Source organism: Anarrhichthys ocellatus, unplaced genomic scaffold (assembly GCF_004355925.1).
Source record: "Anarrhichthys ocellatus isolate YVR2014 unplaced genomic scaffold, GSC_Weel_1.0 scaffold4, whole genome shotgun sequence".
NCBI lineage: Eukaryota > Metazoa > Chordata > Actinopteri > Perciformes > Anarhichadidae > Anarrhichthys > Anarrhichthys ocellatus.
This window is the reverse complement of record NW_022280034.1, coordinates 15,405,591-15,428,722: the sequence shown is the minus strand read 5'-3', so window position 1 is coordinate 15,428,722 and position 23,132 is coordinate 15,405,591. Positions and strand designations below refer to the sequence as shown.

Below are 23,132 nucleotides of genomic sequence, written 5' to 3'. Positions count from 1 at the left end.
CGTTTTCATGTAGGTTTTGCTAAAAACCTGCCGAAAAACTCAATGTTACAAACGTGCCGGAAAACAGGGTTATTAATCAGTGAAAATGTTTGGGTGGTTACTTCTTCTTCTTCTTCCATCTGTTTCTTATTCAGTGTTTTCAAACTCTCAATCCAGAGACGGTGCTTGTTAGAACAGTGGAAAGACTAACAAAGATGGTTTTGATGACTTGTATTTCTGTCCAGTTTGAATGAATGTGTTTCACAATGATGAGTAAGGTAAAACCCCTGTTTTTGGAGAGTTGTGGCTTTGATGAAAACATATTAATTATATGTTTTGTACATTAATAAATTGTAAAAATTGTCCAAATCCCTGCTGATTTAATGAACAAATGATTCACTTAGCATCAGATAGCATCGTGCTGGAAAAGGGGGCACAAAATTAGCGCATCCACCAAGGTGTCATGCTTCCATCACTGCCATCGGCGGTGGAGCCAAAAAACATCTGTGACTACTACAGAGTCATTTATCCCGAAAATGAACACCGAGACAAAAGCAGTTGTTAATGGTTGTTAGTGGTTTCTTTGTCGAGTGGGAAAGCTCACCTTGCCCTCCAGAAGCTCCTCCGGCCTCACGAAGCCTTTCTGAGGAGTGCCGTTGACTTGCCGACAGGAACCACCTAGAAAACACACATGATCAATGGTACAGGACGACAAACCTCCACCACGCTTTATCCTGAGTGTCTGCGGGGTCAGCACGCCCTGACGAGAAACAAGAAGACGCTGCTAAGAACTATACACATTTGAGAAAGTTACTAATATAGTCTGCATTAACACCAGTCATGTTGAATCAGTCTTCTTGCAGCTGTCTGGGTTGGGGTGGAGGGGTGGCTGTTGTTGGGTCTCTCTAGGTGAGCGAAGGTGTGTTATCTACCTGATCTGAAAACCCACTGAACACACTCATGACTCATCTCTCCTTCATCTCTGAGGAATGCACCTTCCCTCCCATCTCTAGCCCGAGGCGAGTGTTTTCATCGTTTCTCTCTCTCTGCTCTTTCAGACATCCCTCCTCACAGGGTCCTTTTACCGTTTGAGTATCACTGTTGATAAAGCACCATTCTGAGTGAGTGGCCGAGACAGAAACGCAAAGTCGAAAAGGTCGAGGACAATTGATGAGCCCAGAGAAAAAAGTGACTGTATGAAAAGTGTCAGTTCAACCAAATCATATATTCTCACTTAACTTTAGAGCCATCTAGACGTGTAGATAGTTAAAGCAACTCAAAGGGGAACTACGCCCATTTTCAAAATTCATACATGTTATTCCTACGGTCTAAGACGGTGCAAAAGTATAAGTAAAAAAGAACTACTCTCCTAAATCCAAACACCAGAGTGCTAAAACTCAAATATGTGATGCCATCAAGTACTAACTGTGGAACTACATTTTTTGTTTTCACAACTGAGAACACTAGAATAGAATAAAGCTCATTGGGTACAAAAAAGAAAACAAATATTCTGTGGGTGTACCATTAATCGTCTATTGAGCCGCTCCACACTTGGAGATATCACAAGTTTAAGACTCATATCTCTGGCTTCTGGCTTTGAGAGAGAGAGGAGCTCACCTTCAAAATTGTTGATCAAACATGGAATAAGCCATGGAAATAACATATTGGAATTCCTAATTTAGGGGGTGTTGCCCTTTAATACAATGTAAACTATCTGCACGACTAGACACCACGAACGGTAAGTCAGAAAACATGTTGTTTTGTAATTTGGGTGAACTGACACACAGAGGAGTGACTTCGAAGACAACAGATATTTTAAGCTTCTGGTCCTTCAGCATTTGGGGTATGTGCTTATTTTACTTTCTTTCCCAGAGTTCCATGAGAAGATCATGTCTATGCATTAGGTTAAGAGCATGAGCCAGCTGCGATTAGCTTAGCATAAAGAGTGTAAGCAGGAGGAAACAGCTAGACTGACTCTGTCCAAAGGTTAAAAATACACCTCCTTACATGTCTAAAGCTCACTCCTGTGTGTCATTACAGGAATGTAAAAATGATATTTGTTGTTCTAAGGAGGGAGTTCAGTGCTGGAACTATTTCTTGGCGCAGTGATTTCCCGGAGCCTCGTCATCACCGTGAGGTTGCCAGGTTTGGTACTGTTCTGATTGGACACTCATCCTAAAACCTGTGCCCAGCTCACCGATCGCATCCAGGGCCAGTGCTACAGACACTGCAAGTAGACTGGGCAAAAACTAGTGTTGTTTTTACATTCCTATTTGTGTACAGACTAAACATAGAAGAACTTTAAACAGGCCAGGCCAGCTGTTTCCCCCTGCTTCCAGTCTTTATGCTAAGCTAGGCTAGCCATGTTCTGACTCCTGTTCTGTACTAAACACACTGACACGAGAGTAATAACAATCTTTTCATCAAACCCAGGGAAGTTTTATTTCCTGACACTTTTGAAGTATTAGTTTAGGTTAATCTAAAACTTGAAATACCACGAGGTCAAAGAACCTCAGCTGCTTATCTGTCTGTGTTTTTTATTTACTCCGGTTCCTTCTCTCTCTAGTCTGCTGTGGAGGTCAGGGGCCCGCTGTCTCCCAGGAGAGTACAACGGAGCACCTAGTGGAGAGGTATTTGGCCTCAGGGCAAGAGACAAAGCTTTTGGGTTGAGAAGCCGGTTGTTCTTCACAAAGACAGAGTCAAATTATGAATTTGACTCAATATTATTTATCAATACGAATCTCGAATCAAATTTTAAGACATTTTAAGAGCATGTTGTTTTGCTGACATATTCGTTGCACCTGTCTTAACAGTAGGGAAGAAAACAAAAACTAATATCGGACAGATGTTACACCTTTGGTCCTGAAAAATTCAGACTCAGAAGACTATCACCAGGAGCCTTCGTCTCTGGTTTCACCTCCGCTGTCTCATTGCCACCACATTGTCTCAATAAACCTCTGGTCACATCTAACAAATGAATCTAGCGACAGAGAGGACGTTAAAAGAGAATAAATATATGATCCTCGACAGCCGTGACAAAACATCAAACAACCTGTATATGAGTTCTTACCCTTCAGGAGGAAGGAGAGCGGAACAGCTCCTGATGTTTGGCACTTCATCCTTCTGCCTATCCGTCACGCACACATTTCTCCCAGTTAAGTCATCTGATCTGCTCTCTTTCTCCTTCATTTAACAAATGTGTTTTGCTCTTTCTGCTTATGTTCCTGTCCCCCTCCCTCTGACCCCTCCCTCCAAACTCCTCATTTCTCTCCTTCACTTTAACCCTCCTTCCTATTCAGCCTGAGGTCAACAGAGATCCTCTGCTTCATCTAACATGTCACTCCATGACATCTTCAAAGCCCCTTCTCAGCAAGTAAAGAGAATAACTGCACAATGTGCACTTTTCTATGATTTTTTGGGCTTTTGGTTTTGCACCTGCTGTACAGATCTCAGAGCGTGCACACAGCCTAACAGAGAAGATTGAGAGCTTTTTATGGGTTGTGTGGTGGAGAGAGTATTGTGGTTTTATTGGTTTCTGTGGTGAGGTGAGGTAAGCCTTTTCTTTCTCCTCCCATCTCATTTCCTTTCAGACTCACAGCAATAACAGCTCAATGCAGAACAAAAGCACTTGTACACTACATTTGTCCATAATCACATTCCTCAAGTAGGTACAGTAATGTTTAACATGATACAATAATAGTATCTATGGCTTTGTTGCTGTTGTTCCCTGGATATGAGTCCTAAAAATGTATATAAGTATCAGGATATAAGGTTTATATTCTAACCTGGTTTTCTTGCACTGACACAAATATTTTTACCCTCCAAAATACGGATTATTATTATTAAGACCGTTGTTAGGACAGAAATCTGAGATATTTAGAGTCACATGACTACAAATAGTCATAATATTAAGATAAAACAAAGATAATACTTAGAAAATATTGTATAACTAGTCAAAGACTTTTGTGGGAAAGTCATAATATTTCACAAAAAAATAATACTTTTTCAACAGATGAGAAAACAGGTGACCATTTATGAGTCAAATGAAAGATTTGGATGATCGTCAGTTATAGATTTCACAAATAAGTAACGATATCCAACATTATCACGGCTTTTAAAAGAAATGAAATAAATGACATGATGCACACGGCCCATAACTGGACTTGAAGCAGCAGCTAAAGCACTGCAGGGAGCAGTAATATTCCAGACAGCTGAGTTCATGGCATTACAGAAGGCTTAAAGCTCATGACTCACTGGAAACGATATGAACTTTGTCCTTGTAATTCTATGACTTTATTCTCATGGTATCAGGATATTCTGTAATCACAACTTTTTACTTGATTGTCAAATGTTGTTCATATAAAGGAGCTGAGACAGAGAGAATTCGTATCATGAGAATTGATAGATTTGTTATTAAACACAGGAAGAAGACAGAAGATGTTTTATTCTCTGACCAACCTGTGGATCCATCTGCCTGTTTGTTGTGGTCTGCTCCGGCAATGTGGAGGTGGTCTCCAGATTCACCAGCAGAGGGAGCCAGCTGCATACAAAAGAACTCATAAAGGAAAGATGCAAGGAACACCACCACCGCGTCTCTAGGATTACTGAGGTGCACTGCAGACAATATCCAACATGGCAAGTCAGGCCGTCTTGTATTCAAATGTTCATTCACACAAGTGAATTACAACGACAATGTGTAGAACCGGTGGAGAAATCTGAGCAGATCTAACCTTGCCAGTGTCGGCATTGTGGCGATTGTGAATCCCATTCTGTCTGTGGCCGCTCTCTGAGCTCTGGCCGCTACCAGCGCTGCGGCTGCTGCCCACACTGCCGGCACTCCCAACACTGTTTCTGTCCCCTGAGAGAAAACAGAGAGATCACAGTGTAGAAGCAGACTTACATTTGACTGATAGTTAGGGAATCTGCAGGGAAAGCAAGATTGTATTGTACTGCAAAAGATAAAAAACTAAATTGAACAAGTCCTTAGAAATTCCTATTTACCCATATGAAAGGATTAGTTAACCATCATAGGATATATACTTGTTTGCTTACTTCGTCAAAAGTTAAAGGCACAGTGTGCAGGATTCCAGGTGAACTATTAGCAGAAACAGAATATAATATTCATAACTATGTTTTCATTATTGTATAATCACCTGAAACTAAGAATTGTGTTTTCGTTAGCTGAGAATGTAAGCCTTTACCCCCCCCCACCATAGCTGTCCAACACGCTTGTAAAACTACGGTAACAAGCGCCGCAGAGTGCAAAACCTTTGTATTACAAGCCACCGTCTGACTTCCCCTGCTCCTAAAGTCATCGTTATTATAGTAAGCATGGCCTCTGAGCCTCACGTTACCCCAGTCATGGAAAGGGAGGAGTGACTGAAGGGCTACTCCGTTGGTTGAAATCTAGATGCCACCAAATCCTACATACTGTGCCTTTAAATTAAACAATCTATACTAATCTCATGTCTGTGGACATGTATGGTGATTAGCTTAGCTTAGCTTAACGACTGGAAGCAGGGAGAAACAAGTAGTCTAGCTCTGTCCAAAGTTAAAAACAATTAAATGTAATTTGTTTGACCCATACATGAGGTGAGGGAGTTACATGATGTAAGGAACAACAGTTCATCCATTCCAGCAAGAAAGTTACAGAATGCAGCGTCCCCTAGAATCACAAAATCTCATTTACATCTCTGTTTTTGTATGAATTAAAACAAAATATAACATGTTAATTAGTGAGCTTTTATGCTAAGCTAGGCTAATCAACATCCCAGCTCTAGCGTTGATTGCTATCAATCCTCTTATCTAACTCTGGAAGCGCATTAGTGTTTTTACCAAAAAATCTCTTAATTATTTAAAATGTTGCCAATTTTAGCAATGATCTGGTGATCAGATGACATGATGTCTTTGCTTAATAAAAAAACAAAATTGCAATTTTCATAACTCAACACTGGTTGAAATGACTTGTTAAGATAATTGTTTTTCATATTTTGCTGTGCAGGCTTTCAGGGTGGAGGCAGCTGCAAAAAAACAGTCAGGAGAAGAAGAAAAGGCTTTAAAGAGTGCTGCTCAGCATTATGTCCTGCTGCAAGATAAGTCAAAGGTTACGGTTACGGGGTGTGGGTGGCAGGATGGGGGGGTCAGGGTAAGGTCAAGACTCTGGGATTTTAAGGGATAAAGATGGGGATAAGCTGCCTTAAAGAGGGAGTTTATCAGAGTGGCTGGGATGGGATCTGGTCAACAGGTTCACACAGGGTGGGTTGGCTGGCAGGGGTTTGAGACCACACACCCTTACCAGTGGGAGAGCTCCTGAGGACCCAAATGTCCTGAGCGGGGCTAGCAGGACTAGCTGGGGCAGACAGCTGACTGTCAGGTGGAGCACCTAACAAACACACGCACACTTTAGACACACACTCACTGTGTAAGCCACACACTGTAGCTGGGAGTGGACCTACTGCATCAAGCTGCCACTGAGCGACAGAGGATTGATCGAGAGGGGACTGGGACCAGGGGGCTGTTTGGGAGGAACATGTGAAACTTGGGAACATGGACGAATTATGAGACAAGGGGCCCCTGGGCACAGACATGTAAAAGGCCCCACCACCCCTCCTACATATTAGCAAGACCTTCAACAAGACCGAACAAGAGGGATTAGGATGGCTTTTCAAAGGGACGCTAAGAACTGCAAAATTATGGTTTAAGACTTGGCCCAACCCCTCAACTATTGTTCCAGAGGGGCGATTCATTCGCTGTCATGACTGGACAATACAATAGGGGAATAATAAGGAGGGCAGCGTCTGCATCATGATCATGACCTTATCTATAGCATCCTGTGATCAGATACAATTCTTATTATCTTCCGAAGGAACGGTTTTGAAGCCTTGAGTTCAGCATTTTGCTGTCGCCATCTTGGTCTTTTGCAACCAGAAGTGACACGAGAGTGTGGAGCTTAGTACAACCGAACGTTGAACAAAGCAACTCCCAGACTGGACAAAGTCCTGGTAGCGACCTGTTAATCACAAGGTAGCCCCGCCCCAAAGCATACCCTGCTTTATAGTCTATTTGACTCTAAATGGAACAGTAATTTACTAAATGAACATCATGGTGTATTGAAGAATACTTGAAACTAGAGATTGAGACCATAAACTCATGTTTACAATGTTTACTGAGAGAATAACTCAAGAGAGAAGTAGAGTCATTTTTTCATAGACTTCTATACAATCAGACTTATTTTCAGAGAAGTCGGCCCCTGCTGGCCATTGGAAAGAATGCAAGTTTAAGTTTAAGTGTTTTCTCGCTGTAGCCCGTTAACCGTTAAACAAACACCTGCACATGAATACAAGCTTGTATTCTGTTTTCATACTGTGTACTTTATCATAATTAGAGGGACAGGAACCATTTCTACTACTGGCAGAATGCGCTTCTATAATTTATTCAGGATTTGCGTCTGTATTTATTGATATTCTGATTGTGAATTCATTATTTAATAACCCAGAATATAACTTTGGTGTCTTTTGAACAATGGGAATTATTTATCAGGCTAAATGTTTCAGGGAAAATTGAAATTATGTAACTCATGTCAAACCAAATGCTCAGGAATGATCAGCGTCATATGTGACTGAATGGAAATGACGATAACTGTGTTACGATAAGTGTTTCTTGCTGACAGATAGACACTCTCCTGCGCTCTCTCACTTTAATTGTATCCATAATAAAAGTTAATGGGGGAAATAGCAGACCATGAAAAGAAAAATCTTTCTAAAGTTGTTTGTTGTTCTTTCGTTCTTCAGGCCTGTTAAAACATTAACACAGAATTTTAAAATAGATGCTGAATCAGAAAACAAAAAAAATATTTTAAACTTGGTAGTCACACACTTGAGTTTAATCAGTTATCTAAACTCTAGTGATGTTGTGATGTATGAGATGAGTCAGATCAGCTGAAGCATCCAATCAATAACCAATATATCCAATAGGGGCCCTGTAGGCCGTTAAAAGACTTCCGTGAAGGCTGCTCTTGTGTATCCTTGTATCCTTGCTACTAGAGATGCCTCCTCGCTTCTTGTTCCTCGCTCCTCAGGGCAGAAATAGGAGCTTTGAGACGGCCACAAGATGGAGCGAGGAAATGTCAAATAAGAGACTCAGGATAAACCCGCAGGTGCGGTCATATGCAAATGCATCAATGGCATTGTAGTGAGGACTACTGTACGGACATTTCCAAATCAGAAACCTCGGGTTAATGGGGAAGTCTGTGAAACTTAAAGCACAGACTGATGCTTTAATTTTGCAATGAAGAAAGTCTAGGTATGCGCTCTGGAGAGCTATCAGCAGTGCTAAGAGACAATACAGGGACAAAGTGGAGTCTAACTACCATGGCTCCAACACCAGAAACATGGTGAACTAAGAACCATCAGAGGCTTCAGAAGGAAAACCAGAAGTGCTGAGGTCTGCATCTCTCCCAGATGAACTGAAAACTTTCTATGCACACTTTGAGAACAACTCTGCCGCTGAGGAGGTACAAAGGCCCAGGATCCCTGCCCACTGATGATAACCCTCTGCTTGAATGACTCCTGCCCAGTAGCACTCACCTCTACCATCATCAAGTACTTTGAGCAATTAGTTAGGTCTTTCATCATCTTCTCCCTCCCCTACTGACTCAATAAATGACTTGAAACTTGAAACAAAACAATTTACAAACTAACCTTGACTTCTGTAGTCGTTTTGCGCCTTATTGTGGTCGTATTGTGTCTCTTTGTTCTTTGTGGTCGTATTGTGTCTCTTTGTGGTTGTACCGTGTCTCTTTGTGGTCGTACTGTGTCGCTTTGTGGACGTAGTGGTCTCTTTGTGGTCGTAGTGGTCTCTTTGTGGTTGTAGTGGTCTCTTGTAGTCTTGTGTGTGTGCGTGGGTGGGTGTGTGTGTGTGTGTGCGTGCGTGCGTGTATACCTGCGGGATCATAACCAAGGGTGTATGAGTCATCGGTCTGAGGGGCGGAGCCATGGCTTGAGGAAGGAACTCTGGACGTTAAGTGTTGTCGTTGGCAAGGCATTGAGGCTTGCCGGGAGAGAGTGCCCCCTATGGTCAAGGAGACAGGTTTGGGTTGATGCTGGCATGCATGAGTGAGGGACAGAAGTGCATGTGCATGCATGTGTGTTTTGTCAGTTTGAACTGCATGCACAGGTATGGGAACAGACTGTAAGACGGCAACAGATAACACCCTTTTGAAGTATTGTGAGCACATTATGAACTTTATCATATATTCTTGTTCATTGAGTATTTGGAACAACAACTGAAAAAGAGCAAATTCACCGTAAATCCCCTCTGGTGTTACATAAGAGGCTGCTGAAAGAGGGTGTAAGATCACCAGCGACGCTTATAGGGCTTACTTTTCCTTTGTGTGTTGTTGGTCCACAGTTGCTGACACCATTGACATTATCACAGAGCTCAGGCACACGCACACGCACACACACACACACACACACACACACGACTGAGTTTGCCTCATAAGCAAAGAGCCTGTCACCGACTTAAAGTCAAACTCTCTTTCTCTTGTCTGTTCTTCCTCAAGCATGAGCAGACACACGCGCGCGCGCGCGCGCACACACGCACACACACACACACACACACACACACACACACACACACACACACACACACACACACACACACACAATATCCCAGCGCAGACTGTGAGGGCTTTAGCACTGAGCTGACACTTTGCAATCTGGCCATAGTAATCCTATTAATGTGCGTTTCCGTTTATGAATATCTCCGTTTGTGTGTTTCCTGAACTGAAGTGTCTTAGCTTGTGTGTGTGTGTGTATATCTATGTCTGTAGCTGTTATTGGACCCCTCGCTGTGCTTGTCCCGCTCTTTGAATGTCAGTGGCTTTATAGCTGCAAAACAAACATAGGGGTCCTATTCCTTTTATTCACAGGGATTAAATCAGATGATTTACAAGCATGCTGAACCCCCCAGTGATCATCCATGCCAACATGATAGATCCTGCTTGTGTACAAGTGTCGAGATTTATTCTTAGCCCAGACATATAACCAATGCCCTGGGTTTGCCCTTTTAAACACCACTCTGTCAGCCCAAGCCCCCAGTATGTGAAGTTCCATCTGGCAATGGGACAGAGTTATCATCCACAAATTGATATGGTAACCAATTACTCGTTGCTGTGATCTCAGTGGTCTTCAGTGCTCGAAGTGGGTCAGTAGTAAGTGGTACTTCTACAATTTACTCTTTGGCGTACCGTGACTTTTTCTTGCACAAGCTGCCGGTACAAACGCCTCTGCCCTCTTCATATCAGGTTCTCTGGGGCAATCCATTACCCTGTCATCATACAGTGTAGTGCCAGCATTTTTGTGCCGTATGAACACAAAAACAATGAGGAGGGCATCTGGACGAGGGGAGGGGAGGTGACTACAGTGTTTTTTTCACGTTTATTAAAGTGATCAAATATAATTAATTAGACAACATTTCAAAGTTTTCTGAATATGCGATTTAGAATTACAGAATATGATTTTACAGGGAAAACGTTTCCAGCAGAATCAATGTTCAGAGGAAGGCTGTGTAAATAACAAAATAATTATTTAACTATAGCAAGTTTTGTCTTTAAGTTATTTGGGCTTTATCTATATTAACAATAATGTCCCAAAATAATGTGAAATTGCATCGTTTTAAGTAAAAGTGTTCTTGGAGGAGGACTCCCAAATTATATTTATTATTTCTTATAAGAGTGATACACTTTGTCTTAAGTTAGTATAGATAAAATTTATGTAATGGAGAGAAAAAGTAAAATTCTTCCCTCTAAAATGTCGTGTGGCATAAAGCAGCATACGTTCTGCAGATGTGGTGTGTGAGCTGCTTGGTTGTCTACCTGCTCGTCTGCTGAGGACCTCCACCACTGAAGGGGGGGAAGAAGCCCACCCGGTCCGTCCCCCGCTGGGTGTCATGGATGTGACCCTTCCAGCGGCCGTCTGAGTGCTGCTCCACAACCTGACACCAACAAATCATGAGCACGCTTCAGCTGAAATGTTTGTGTTGCTGCAAACAGCATTAGCCTCGCGACGATTCACAATCACATTAGACAAGAGTATGGAACATAAACAGTCTTGAACAAACTACTCAGAGATGTGAAGACTAAGAGCTTTGATTAAAGGGGGGGGGTGAAGAATTTGGAGCTTTGAGGGGTTTGCTTTCATAACATTTTCCCTTGTCAACTGCACACCGACTCTAAGTATGTGTGTCACGTGTGTGACTCCTCCAGGCATGTTTTTCAGTCCATAATGAGAGAGCCAATGAGCTGGAAGTACAGTCTATTCATCGTGAGTGTTAACAAAATGCCTGGAGAGGACAAAAACAAACACCTCTGCCTTCTGACAGGAAACCACGACGACATACGAGTCCATACAGGAGTCTGGGCTGTCACAATGACTCGTATAAAGATATCAAAATACACAGCAGTGAGCACGTAAACACAAAAATGTGCACGCGCATGAATTAGTGCAAACAGCGAGTGTGTGTGTGTGTGGGGTGGGGGGGTGGTGCGCGATAACAAGTTGTTAATGAGAGAGTTACTGCAGCAAGTTAGTGCCTGTTCCTCTGCTGTGGTCTCCTTGCTCAGGGTACACTAAATTACCCTACAACATCCCAAGCAAATCCTAACAACACGACTTCACTCACACAAGTCTTCATCGTATAATCCTCATACTGCCTGTGAATAGGCAGCACAAGGCAGGTAAAAATGACTTGCAGCTGAATGGATTTTAAAGTAGTTCCATTCTAGTGAACTGTAACATGGATCACCTGTACATGACCGGTGTTACAGTAATTACTGCATGGTTACAGACATGAACTAAACACACAACAAGCCTTCACTTGGGAAAGGTGCAGCACAGTGAATATGCAATGTCAAAAGAGATTTTGTAATCTCAACCATTAAAAGGTGAAGAAGTGTGTCTGGAGGTTTTTTTTGACGTCTTTCAATCGTCCATCTCGCTGAACAGACGAGCTTCTCTTTTTTACAAATGTATCAATCCGCACCAACACCCAGAGGGCTACCTGGAGTATGAAGTCATGATCATGTCGTTTTAACAATGCATACCACACCACACACCTCTTTTCTCACACATAGACTGGGATTTATAAATGAGTGGTGTGGGTGTATAAACAGCATGCATAATTCAGACCCGGCATATATATATATATATATATATATATATATATGTGTGATCAACGTATCTTCATACAACAGTTCGTAGGATATCTTGCGAAAAGTAATTTTTTTATATTGGTGCGTCCTCCTTGGAATGTCCAGCAACACGAGTGATCAGTGCGCCTGAGCGAGCTTCTGAGATGTCGAACCTGGTTATGCAACAAAACTACCTGGTTAGGTTTAGGAACTGATCTTATTTTGGGGGACAAAATAAGTATGTTTGTTATGTAACTAAGTATGTACCAAAAGTAAGTTTATATGTATAAACATTCACTTTTGGTTCCGTACAGGACACGAACCACTTTCATCCTTGTTTTTAATTTGATGGGAGGCATCATCGTATTTCAGGGCCGTCATGGTATTTTAAGCTGATCAATTATCATTTGTAAAGTCTCCGTCAATGTGTACACTATAAACAAAAGCCTTACCCCCTCTGACGTCTTCAAATCACATTATAAATGAACAACTACTTTACAAACAAAGCTAACAAAGGGTAGAAAGAAAAAAAGTTGTTATTGGAGCCACTGTCAATTTAACTGGAAGACATGAAGCAGGAGAATGGCAGAATTGCCATTACCAACTCAAGCAAAAACAGGGGTAATGCTAACTGACTGTAGCAGACAGCCATGAAAGAGAACGGGGTTATTTTGTCAAGAAACACAAAAAAACACATACCATAATAAGCTCTCCAGCCCGGAGGTTAAGAGCGGTGGGGTCGTGGAGGTTCCAGTAGTCCTTCAGCGCTCTGACCTGAAGAGAGCTTGATGCCTCTGCACAGAGACAGAAAGAATCAGACACCATCATCTCTATTCTGACCTCTCTCTTTGCCACCTAGCAAGCTCCCCCCCACTGTTCCCACCGCCTCTGTCTCCATCAAAAACCCACACTTCACAAAAGCATCAACTGATTTTAAGAGCCACTAACCTCTCAGCAACTGTTTGATTTCCCTGCTTGCTGTGGAGGTGGTGAACTGGTTGACAATATCCAAAGCTGTCTGGTTGTAGGTGTTGCGTATGTTCACATTGATGCCCGCCTAGAAACACACACACACACACACAGACACTGTGGGATTAGTGTGGGTGAGGTTCAGTATGAAAACAAAACCCTCCCTCAGAGGCCTCCCTCCTTTATTAAAGCATAACAATTTCAGTGGGAAGTTGCGTTAGTTCGTAATTATCTTTGTAGCTACACCTCCAATATAAAAATATTAGTGTCAGCCTTCAAAATCCAATAACAGCTGAGCCGAAATTATGTTTTTACGTCTTTGCTTACATCAAGCAGCAGCCGCACTACTTCCGTTTTGCCATAGAGAGCAGCCTCGTGCAGAGACGTCCCGGCTTTGGTGGTCCTGTTGATGTCGATACCGGCTTTGAGCAGCAACCTGGGTAATCAAAGCAGAAACACTCATGTAAGGCCGCAGGCAACCCTCAGAAAACAGATTCATCCATTCAACTGTTACAGACATCTGCGACATCTCATTAAGCCATATACCCCCACTCATCCGCCCACACACACACACACACACACACACACACGCTAACAAATATAGCTGAATGCTGATGGCGTTGCATCCAGAGAGCGGTTGCAGGAGGAGGAGGTCCTCAGCTCGCTGTGTGAACGTTGAGTCAGGTTCTTAGGATGTAAACAACACTTAAGCACTGCTGTAGGATATTAGCTGCATGCTGTTTTCTGAATGTTACCACACTACCAACACATCTTTGCCACCAATTTGTGCGGTCGATGCTAACACTTCTACTGTTACTTCCTAGTTTCCAGACGTTAGTAAAAAAATAAATAAAATTAAATGTTACAAATAAAGTCTATACTTTAATAAGAAAAAAAGTCCTTATATTACAAGTCTCCACACAAACATGTTGCAATATTGCAACATTATTCTTTTTACAAGACTTTTATGAAGAAAAGTCCTGATTTGACAGGAAAAATCCCATCCCTTATTTCTCACATCATAGCTGACAGACACCAGTTACAGTTACAGTTACAGTACCAGTTAGGACCTCCGCCCCTCGTCGGTGACGTTTGGCTACCTAGTTGATCCTGCTAGTAGCATATGCTTGTCTCAAAGATTAAGCCATGCATGCATGTAGACACCAGTTACAGTTACTACAGGGTATTAAAGAAAAACATAAATAAAAAATTTGAATTTAATGTACAACTTTATTCTTGAAATATTACAATTCTCTTGTAAAATTATAACTAAACTAATAATCTCTTTACTTTTTCATGTAAATTTGAATCTTAAGAGAAAATATTCTATAATATTGTAAAAATAAAGTTGTAATTTACCATTTATAAGCAAAAGAAAAAACACTTTCTCCCATTTACACCTAAAAGCTGACACATCTTTTCATCTGTTTACTATGATGGAGTATTAAAATAAACATCTTGTAATATTAGAACTTCATTCTCAAAATATTTTGTTTTCCTTTTTTTTAACTTTTTTCTTAAAAACATGAATACAGAAAGAACTACAAGAATAAAGCTAATTTATGAATAATAATCACAATATTCTAGGAAGATGGCAAGATGTGTTATTCTTGATCTCTCACCTGTTTACTACAACAGAGTTCATAAAATAAGCATCCTGTAACAACAACTGGAACTGTTCTTGAAATCTCACTTTTTCTTGTAATTTTCCAACTTAACGTTATAAAAAAATTACAAGAATAAAGCCGGAGAGACAGACGACAATGGAGTATCAAAATGAACATCTTGTAACATTACACTCTTATTCCTGAAACATCATGACTTTTTTCTTATAATATTACTTTTATTCTCAAAACTTCCAACTTCATTCACAAAAATGTCTGATACTTCATTATAAGACTGAATGATTCCTTAGACTACTACAGAAATATGTCTAAATTTGCACAAATTAAACAGTTTGAAACTTTCGCACAGAGATTACACAAACACCCCTGATGATGAAATTTACGTCAAGCGGACCTCAGGGGAGCAACGCGTACTTGTGGTGATTTATTGTTATACTCTACATAAACTGCAATGCATGTCTACACTAAGTATAGAATATGCCACGGCAAAGGTTCTCAACATGGGGTCTCCTTCAGTTTTGAGGATCAAATGTAACTATGAATTAACCAAATATGATTTTTTTATTTTAATCAAAATTAATACTTATCACTGTTATCTTCTCATATAACTAGGGTGTATATATATGATACTAAATCAACAAGTCTTCACATCTTCCCTGGGACAAAGTCGTATCTCTCGCTTGTCTGTGTGCACACTTTTGCAGCTCCAGTTCTATCCAGACCCAGAAAACTTCTCCAGCTACACAAAAAGTAGGTACTGTAAGACGTCTGCTGTGGAGGAGACAGAGACTCTTTGAAGAGACATAAATCCCTTAGTGGGAGATCACAGTCAAATTCTGCTGAGTAAACTCTGAATAAACTCGTGTGCTAATGCGGTGATCTTTTTTTCATATATTTGTGCTGAAAGCTCGTATTTTCTCCTTCATGTGTACTATTAATTTCCCCAGTTCAGGAGAAGGAGAGAGGAGGATGGAGTTGCTATTGCGAAAGGGATCTGATAATCGCTAACAGCATGCCTGAGAGGCAGGGTGGAGTTACTTGGCTAAGCACATACATATTTACATATGCTGGCATAAAAAAAACACACACTGAGGAAAATGTGAAGTTACTGGGATTAAATATCACTGCAGTAGAGAGTGTGTTCTTTTTAAATGTGGAGATCGCTACTGGTTTTGTCTTCTGGAGTTACCAGAGGGGAAATGTTTAGCACCTGCAGCTGTGAATTGAGGCCAGACACACACATACGGTATTCTGTGAAGTGTCAGTGGACTGGAGCGATAATGGAAATAATAACGGTAATAGCAGTGGTAGTAACACAAGCTGTACTGTTAGGATAGTATCAGCAGTAGTAGCACTGACTGCCTTAGTAATGGTGATCGTGATAGTAGCAGTAAGAATAGTTGTTGTAGTAGAACTAGTGCTTGTTATTGTGGCAGTTGTTGTGATTTTAGTTGCAACCGTGGATATAGAGGTACCAAAAGTAATAGTGGTAGCATTAGCAGTAGCAGAGGTTAACAAAAACCAAGATGGCGACAGCCAAAATGCTACTGTTAAAAAAAACTCACGACTCCAAAACCATCGTCCACAAACCAATGGGGTCCACTTCTTATATACAGTCTATGATTAGCACTGACAGCCCTAGTGGTGACAATAGTGGTAGCAGTAGTAGTAGTAACAGTAGTAACAGTAGTAGTAGCAGCAGCAGCAGCAGCAGCAGCAGTAGTAGTAGTAGTAAACATAGAAATAATAACCATAGCAGTAGTTGCAAAAGTAGTGATACTGTTACCAATAGTAACAGTGGTAGAAGTGGCATTAGCAGTAGCAGCAGTAGCAGCTGTACAGTACTGGTGTCAGAAGTAGCAGTAACAGTAGCTGTGGTTGAAGTAGACAGAAGCTGCTGGGAAGATGATGGACCATGTGATAGAATTCTATTACAGTACATTTCAACGCTGCTTCCTGCTGTGATCTTACTTGATTATGTCTTTGTGTCCATTCCTGGCTGCCAGGTGGAGGGGAGTGGTGGATGGAGAGTCCATGTTGTCCCCTTCTAACAGCGCCGCCACCATGTTACTGCTCAGCAGCAACTGAGCCACCTAAGGAGAAATGAAGACGAAGTGTGAGCTGTGAGAACAGAGGAGTGGCAGAATCGGGGCAAGAATTACAGCATTAGAAGTACTTAAATATATATACAAGGCCATGAGGTTTGGTGGTAAGAATATATGGACTGAAATAACGTATATGGTGACTTACAGTACATATAGGGACAAGCTAGTACAGAGAGGCTTATCCACTACTCAGCAGCTGTCTAAAGATACCCTAGCCTCCACTCACACACACACTCACTCACTCACTCACAAAGTCTGTGTGTCACTAAACAGCCCAAAGCCTTCTATTCTTTCACAGCTAAACTGCAGACTCAGACCTGACGAGAGAACATTTAACAGGCATAGGAATTGTGTGTGTAATTCTGAATTACAGGGCCAGCTATACATCTCCTTGCCTGGCTCATCCCCGATGTGACAGAGAAACAGTAAAACACACTGCAATGTGCAATCCCTTTAATGTTACAGTGTGCGTGTGTCCAAAAAGAGCCACTGAAGCCTATTTTCCTTTCGCTCATACAAGCTTAATTTAGCTGTGGGTCACTTCATCTAAGCCGCTGTTGATGTTTGACATAGGCCGTCCCCATCCAAAAAAGGACCCAATAGGGTATTTTCACATTTTTTCTTTTCTTTCCTATGTAGCAAATTGGGACCACAATCTTAATTCCGTTTGTGCAACCCTGTCGTACAATGACAAATAAACCTTTTTTTGTAACCTTTGTAAAACTACACTAAAGTATTCTCATACCCTCAGTCTCCCAAACTCGCAGGCCAGATCTAGAGGAGTCTTCTTCCCCTTGTTCATCAGGCAGGGATTAGACTGGTGCTGCAGCAACATCTCAGACTGAGAAAGAAAGGGAGAAAGGATAACGTAAGTGATACCACCTCATGCATTATGCACTCGCATGTCAGTCATCCCGACACATGTTGATGTTTTGTCTTTGAACAGAAGAGAGGAACATACGATAGCTCTGTTTAGCATCGTCAGTATTGTGTTTGATGGTGTACCAAAGAGGTCAGGCCTCCATATGGGTTATATGACAGCTTGAGGTGTGTGTGTGTGTGTATCTATCCATTAAGAGATTCCAGGAGCCATACGGATGAGGCTGGAGGAAAGGAATGTGTGCGTTCACTGCCTTCAGACTCTTGTGAATAACCTGTGTCATGGCATTAACGGTATTACCGGTATTGTTGGCGGACAATGCAGGCGGAGACACAAAGGGGGTGGATTTCAGAGGGCTGGTAATGCCTCGCAGCTCATGTACAGGTGTGTGAACTCACCACCTCGTAGTGTCCATACTGAGCAGAGAGATGTAACGGCATCTGTCCGTCATTGGAGGTGGAGTTGACTGAAGCTCCGGCTCTCAGCAACAACAAGACGGAGTCTGCTTTACCCTGCCACGCTGCGTAGTGGAGGGGGCGCATGCCTGGGGACAGAAACATGGGTGAGGGTTAGAGCCCACGAGATGGGGAGGAAAAGGCAGTGAGATGAGAATGTCACCCTGACAATATCATAGTAATGTCATCAGAGGCTTAGGATTTTTAACAGAAAGCCTGTCAAGCAGGACAGGTTTAACTAAGGAAATTATCAATTTGCATTATGGGAACCAAGTGCTCTCTGGAGCCATGTTAGGGACTTAAAGCCTGTATCTTGGCCTCTGCAGAGTTGATTTTTTTACCAATACTTTTAGAAATCTGTCTCTTGCAAATCATCCAACTTTATGGAAGTGCAATACTAAAACACTGGAGTGCCCCATTAAATGTAAGGCGGCCGTTATTTTTAGTGTCAGCAAATCCCATGCAAAGTGCAAAACTGGCTTTTGTTTTCTGACTAAGACACTAAGCCTCAAGCCTATCGGTTCCTATAGGAGATGTAAATATCTAACTGTGAAACAAGCTGTGAAAACCTATTACTTACAGCTTCCTAAACCAGCTTGTTTCACACGTTGATATTATCACCTCAAATGTGTGAGCAAAAAATTGTATAATCACACATCCCGTAAACAGAGCAACATGAGCACTGATTTGAAATCAGTCCAACGTTCACTCTTTAAAGTTGTGGGATCATAAAACCAAAACAACGAGCTGAGAGACACTAAAACACTCTGCAGAGCTGAGGGGAGCCGCATGTGACTATGTGTCATGTGACACCTTTCACATGACACATAGTCATCCACTGTTGATACAAAAACATATTGATTAGTGTAACAAGTCACAATTATACAGTATGTACATGGTATTGAGTGTTTCTGATGGTGGGAATGACAGATGACAGATCTTGACACATATCCTCTCATGGTCGAGTGGTTAGTACAAATATATACGAAAATACAGCGTATGTATTATAAGAGACATTTGAAACAGTTCATCACATTTTTCAATCACCAAATCAGATTTTAAATGCTGCTGAAAATCAATAAGTTCCCAATGTCTGCTCGGAATGCGCCTCATGAAATACTTAGAAATGATTGGTCCCGTTAGATTTAGATGCATAAGGACGGGTTGAAAGAAGCTTGAAAAAATAACAATAGCTAATGATAAAGCTCGTTAGCTTGACATTTTTAAAAGCCTTGTATATTTGTAAGTAGTTACGCTAGGACGTCACAGAAAAATGCAGGGGGATGAGCAATGATACATCGGGATCTTGGGTCTTGATGCGCACTAATGCTTTAGAAAAGCAGCCATTCTATAACATTCACTCCCCCGATCGCTGCGTCCTGACTGCCGTACCTTGACTAGTCCAGACTGTGCTGTGGGCCTCAAATGGCGTGACGCTACGTGATGCTGTGCCGTGTGTTCCCCTGAGCATGCAAACAACCCTGGATGCCCAAACTGACGAACTGGAAGGAAGCGCCAAGAGTAAAATTCAACCTTCAAAACAGTCCTTAAGAAATCTATCGCTGACCTCAGAGGCGTCACACACGGTTATGAGCACTACGCCCCTCTGGTCTCAGCAGCCGAGCTGCCACTCCTGGCCCCGATTCTACTACATTTGTTCCGCTTGGAGTCTGAAGATATATTTGCTGTAGCACTGCTGTCACTGCGTGCCAGACTAACTTCAAAGTGAATCATATTTATTCATATGGGTCAAACTTATTTTTCAGCTGAGTGTGTGAGAAAGCTGTTGTGGAAGTTTCAGGCTCAATTTAACCCCCACTGACTTCCCAAAACGTGGGCATTTCGTTCCCATAAGTTGCAGGTTTGTTTGGTGACATGGGTTCAGCCGGGGAAGCTGCTCTACTAGCGCGTTACCGTTGATGTCCTTGATATCCACCGTGGCCTGGGCCTCCAGCAGCAGAGACAGCAGCTCCGTGGTGCCCGTCAGAGCGGCGTGGTGCAGCGCTGAGAAGCTATGGGTGAGAGACAAGAAAGGGGGGGGGGGGTTAAGGGAGGGCAGGAGGGAGAGAAGAGACAAGGAGATGAGAGGGCTTATAAATCATACTGATGACTTTACAGCAGGTGAGCCCCTTTCAAAACTTCAGACAGATAATGTGTGTGTGTGCTCTCATCAAAACTTCAGACGGGGATGTGTGTGTGTGTGTGTAATATCCCATTACGCACTGCAACCTCAGATAAGAATTTATGTGTGTTTTTATGAGTTCGTATCCCCATTTATCCATCAACACTTCCGACTGAGAAGACAAGTGTGTTTGTGTGTACTTGTTGAGTTTTAGACCTTCAGAGTGAGGACATTTCTGGAAAGTGAGGACATTTTGGCTGGTCCTCAAACCTACATAAGCCTATTTGAGGGTTCAGACTCGGCTCAAGGATCAGGTTAGAATTAGGTTAGGGTTGGGGTAGGGGTTTGCCATTTAGTTGTGATGGTTAAGGTTAGGGTAAGGGGAAAGGGAATGCATTAAGTCAATGAGTGTCCTCACAAAGATAGAAGCAAAGGGAAGCGTGTGTGTGTGAGAATGTGTTGAGTGTGTGTATAACAACTATAGGCTAAGATAAGATGCGTGCGTATTCCCACATCAAAACTGTGTGTGTGTGTGTGTGTGTGTGTGTGTGTGTGTGCGGGTTCATCAGAGCTGAAATGTGTGCGTCTGTCAGGTCGCAGTATATTCCACAGAGGGAGAAATTAAAGGCATAAATTCTTAGCGACGAGTTGTGCTTTTGCTTTGGGCGACAGAGGCACAGTGAGTGTTTGAGAGGAGGCAACAACATCACGAAAGCAGAGCCCGAGCTGCAGCACACTCTACACATCCACTACAGTGCAGAGGGCTTCAGGTGTTCCAACACAGCCTCAAGCAGTCAGAGTGAGAGCCCTGAGCTCTGCCACCAGTGGAAGTATACAGCCTGGATACATCTGGAAAGAGAACCTACTGTAGCTTTTGCAAAAGATGTCAATAGAGATGTTTTTAAAAAAGTACTTTCGTTGCCTAAACATAACCAAGTAATGCTGCAGTGCGTTTTCTTGTAAACATGGAAGTGTATTTAAAAAAAAGGCACAATGCATGTAAAGAGCATAAACTGACACACGGTCCCTGACTCCAAAACAGACGTGACCCAGAGCATCGTAGTTTGAAGCACAGCGCCACTGACCGAGCTGCAGTATTTGACGAGTTGGTAGTTTGGACGTGTTGGTTTTTAATTTGTTGACGCACTTTGTGATACTCTGTGAAGTTTGACAAGCTAGACATTATGACGTTTAGAAATCTGAGGGATCTCCGTGAAGGGGCTTATCTTGTCAGTTGTATTGTTTAGTCCTTCATGCCCCTCAGCCACGCACACGCACAAGCACACACACACACACACACACACGTTTGTTCATCCACCTCTACCAGACCATACCATGTCCATATCCGGAGTCACTTCCAGCCCTTCCTACAGACACACACAGGCTCAATCTCTCTCTGCAGTGGTGTTGACTCTGTGACAAGCGACTGTTTGCTAACCTTCCCTTCTTCATCCCCTCTGCACTGATCTCATATATCACAGGTAGCCCCTTTCTCTGTGCCACTCTCTCTCTCTCACACACACACACACACACACACACACACACACTCTGTCACAGATTGGACATGTTTAATTTCAACACCCCTATTGTGCATCACCTCCCACACACTGCACTGACCCTGCATGTAGATACACGTCGCAGGCCTCGGTCAACCCACACATTGCTTGTAGGCCAACGCATCAACACACACAGCGTCTTTACAGAGGGGGAGGCTTTGCATGTCTGAGGGCCTCCTTTGCTAGAGCTAAAAAAAATAAACTAGATGGATGAGAACAAAGACCAAAATCTTTTTTTTGCCTTTTCAAACCCCCCCCAAAAATAATTTTTTGTGGTACCAGGTTATGTTACCAGCACCCCCTTAGTGTGTGCTGATGTCCCTTCTGATCACCGTACAGTGCACAAAGGTGCTGCGACATCATCTTCAAAGCGACACATGCCGACTCCTTCATTCGGCAATGAAGCAGAGGAACGTCTGCACTTCGTCAGGTGTTTGCTGTAGTGTAGGGGTCTGCAGTGTTTCAACTTGGAACCTCCACCGAGGGGGTTCTAGTAAAAGAACCAGGTAGCAGTTATTCTCTACAACTTGTGCTGATGGAAACGTGAAAATAAGCGTTATAACAAATTGAACAGGACTCAAACAGGTTTAACAGATGAGTATTCATGGGTCATGTATTAATAGGCCGATCCTTGCTTCTAATTAAACACACTCAATTTTCTGTCATTTCCTACGTGTCTAAGAATGAGAGAATAACTCCGAAGGGTACTTTATGTCGGAACATGTGTGGGACGTGGTTATGAGTCACGCGGTGGTTAAGACTGAAGACAAACAGGAGGCACAGGTTGGCCTTTTGTTTTCCAATATGCATGTCAATCAAGACAGTGACTCGTCCATTGCATTCTTTAGACTCACCTTCCCGCTCATCTCAGGGGCTGACTAACAGACACACGTACACACACACACGCCTCTTACCCGTCTGAGTCCTGGTAGTTGATGTTGAGCCTCTTGGCGGAGCCCAACAACTCTGGAACAAGACGGAGACAGAGGGAGGGAGGGAGGGAATGGAAAAAGAGCATTAGTATTTGGTGACATATTTGTCTTTTCATCAGAGCTCTCCAGAAATCCCTCCATCCCTGCCAGACCCCGTGTGTGTTTTCACAATGGGGTTTTTTCTTCTTCTTTTTCCTGCACTTCTGCCCGTCATCGCTCCCTTCCTTCAAACAACCCGACAGCCTCGACAGGATGGGGAGCTTTCCTCAACTCTCTCTCTCTCTCTCTCTCTCTCTCTCTCTCTCTCTCTCTCTCTCTC

General features: G+C 42.5%; 1 protein-coding gene across 1 annotated transcript in view; it reads right to left on the bottom strand.

Moving 5' to 3' along the window:
* Positions 1-23,132, bottom strand: part of caskin2 (CASK interacting protein 2) — a 57,021-nt gene that overhangs the window by 6,804 nt on the left and 27,085 nt on the right. Inside the window, 15 exon segments of the mRNA XM_031842859.1 lie at positions 584-657; positions 4,438-4,519; positions 4,710-4,837; positions 6,275-6,361; positions 8,920-9,048; positions 10,856-10,892; positions 10,894-10,974; positions 12,869-12,963; positions 13,118-13,226; positions 13,466-13,574; positions 16,735-16,856; positions 17,614-17,709; positions 18,147-18,292; positions 20,118-20,215; positions 22,796-22,847. Of these exon segments, the coding sequence (XP_031698719.1) occupies positions 584-657; positions 4,438-4,519; positions 4,710-4,837; positions 6,275-6,361; positions 8,920-9,048; positions 10,856-10,892; positions 10,894-10,974; positions 12,869-12,963; positions 13,118-13,226; positions 13,466-13,574; positions 16,735-16,856; positions 17,614-17,709; positions 18,147-18,292; positions 20,118-20,215; positions 22,796-22,847 (1,445 nt within the window).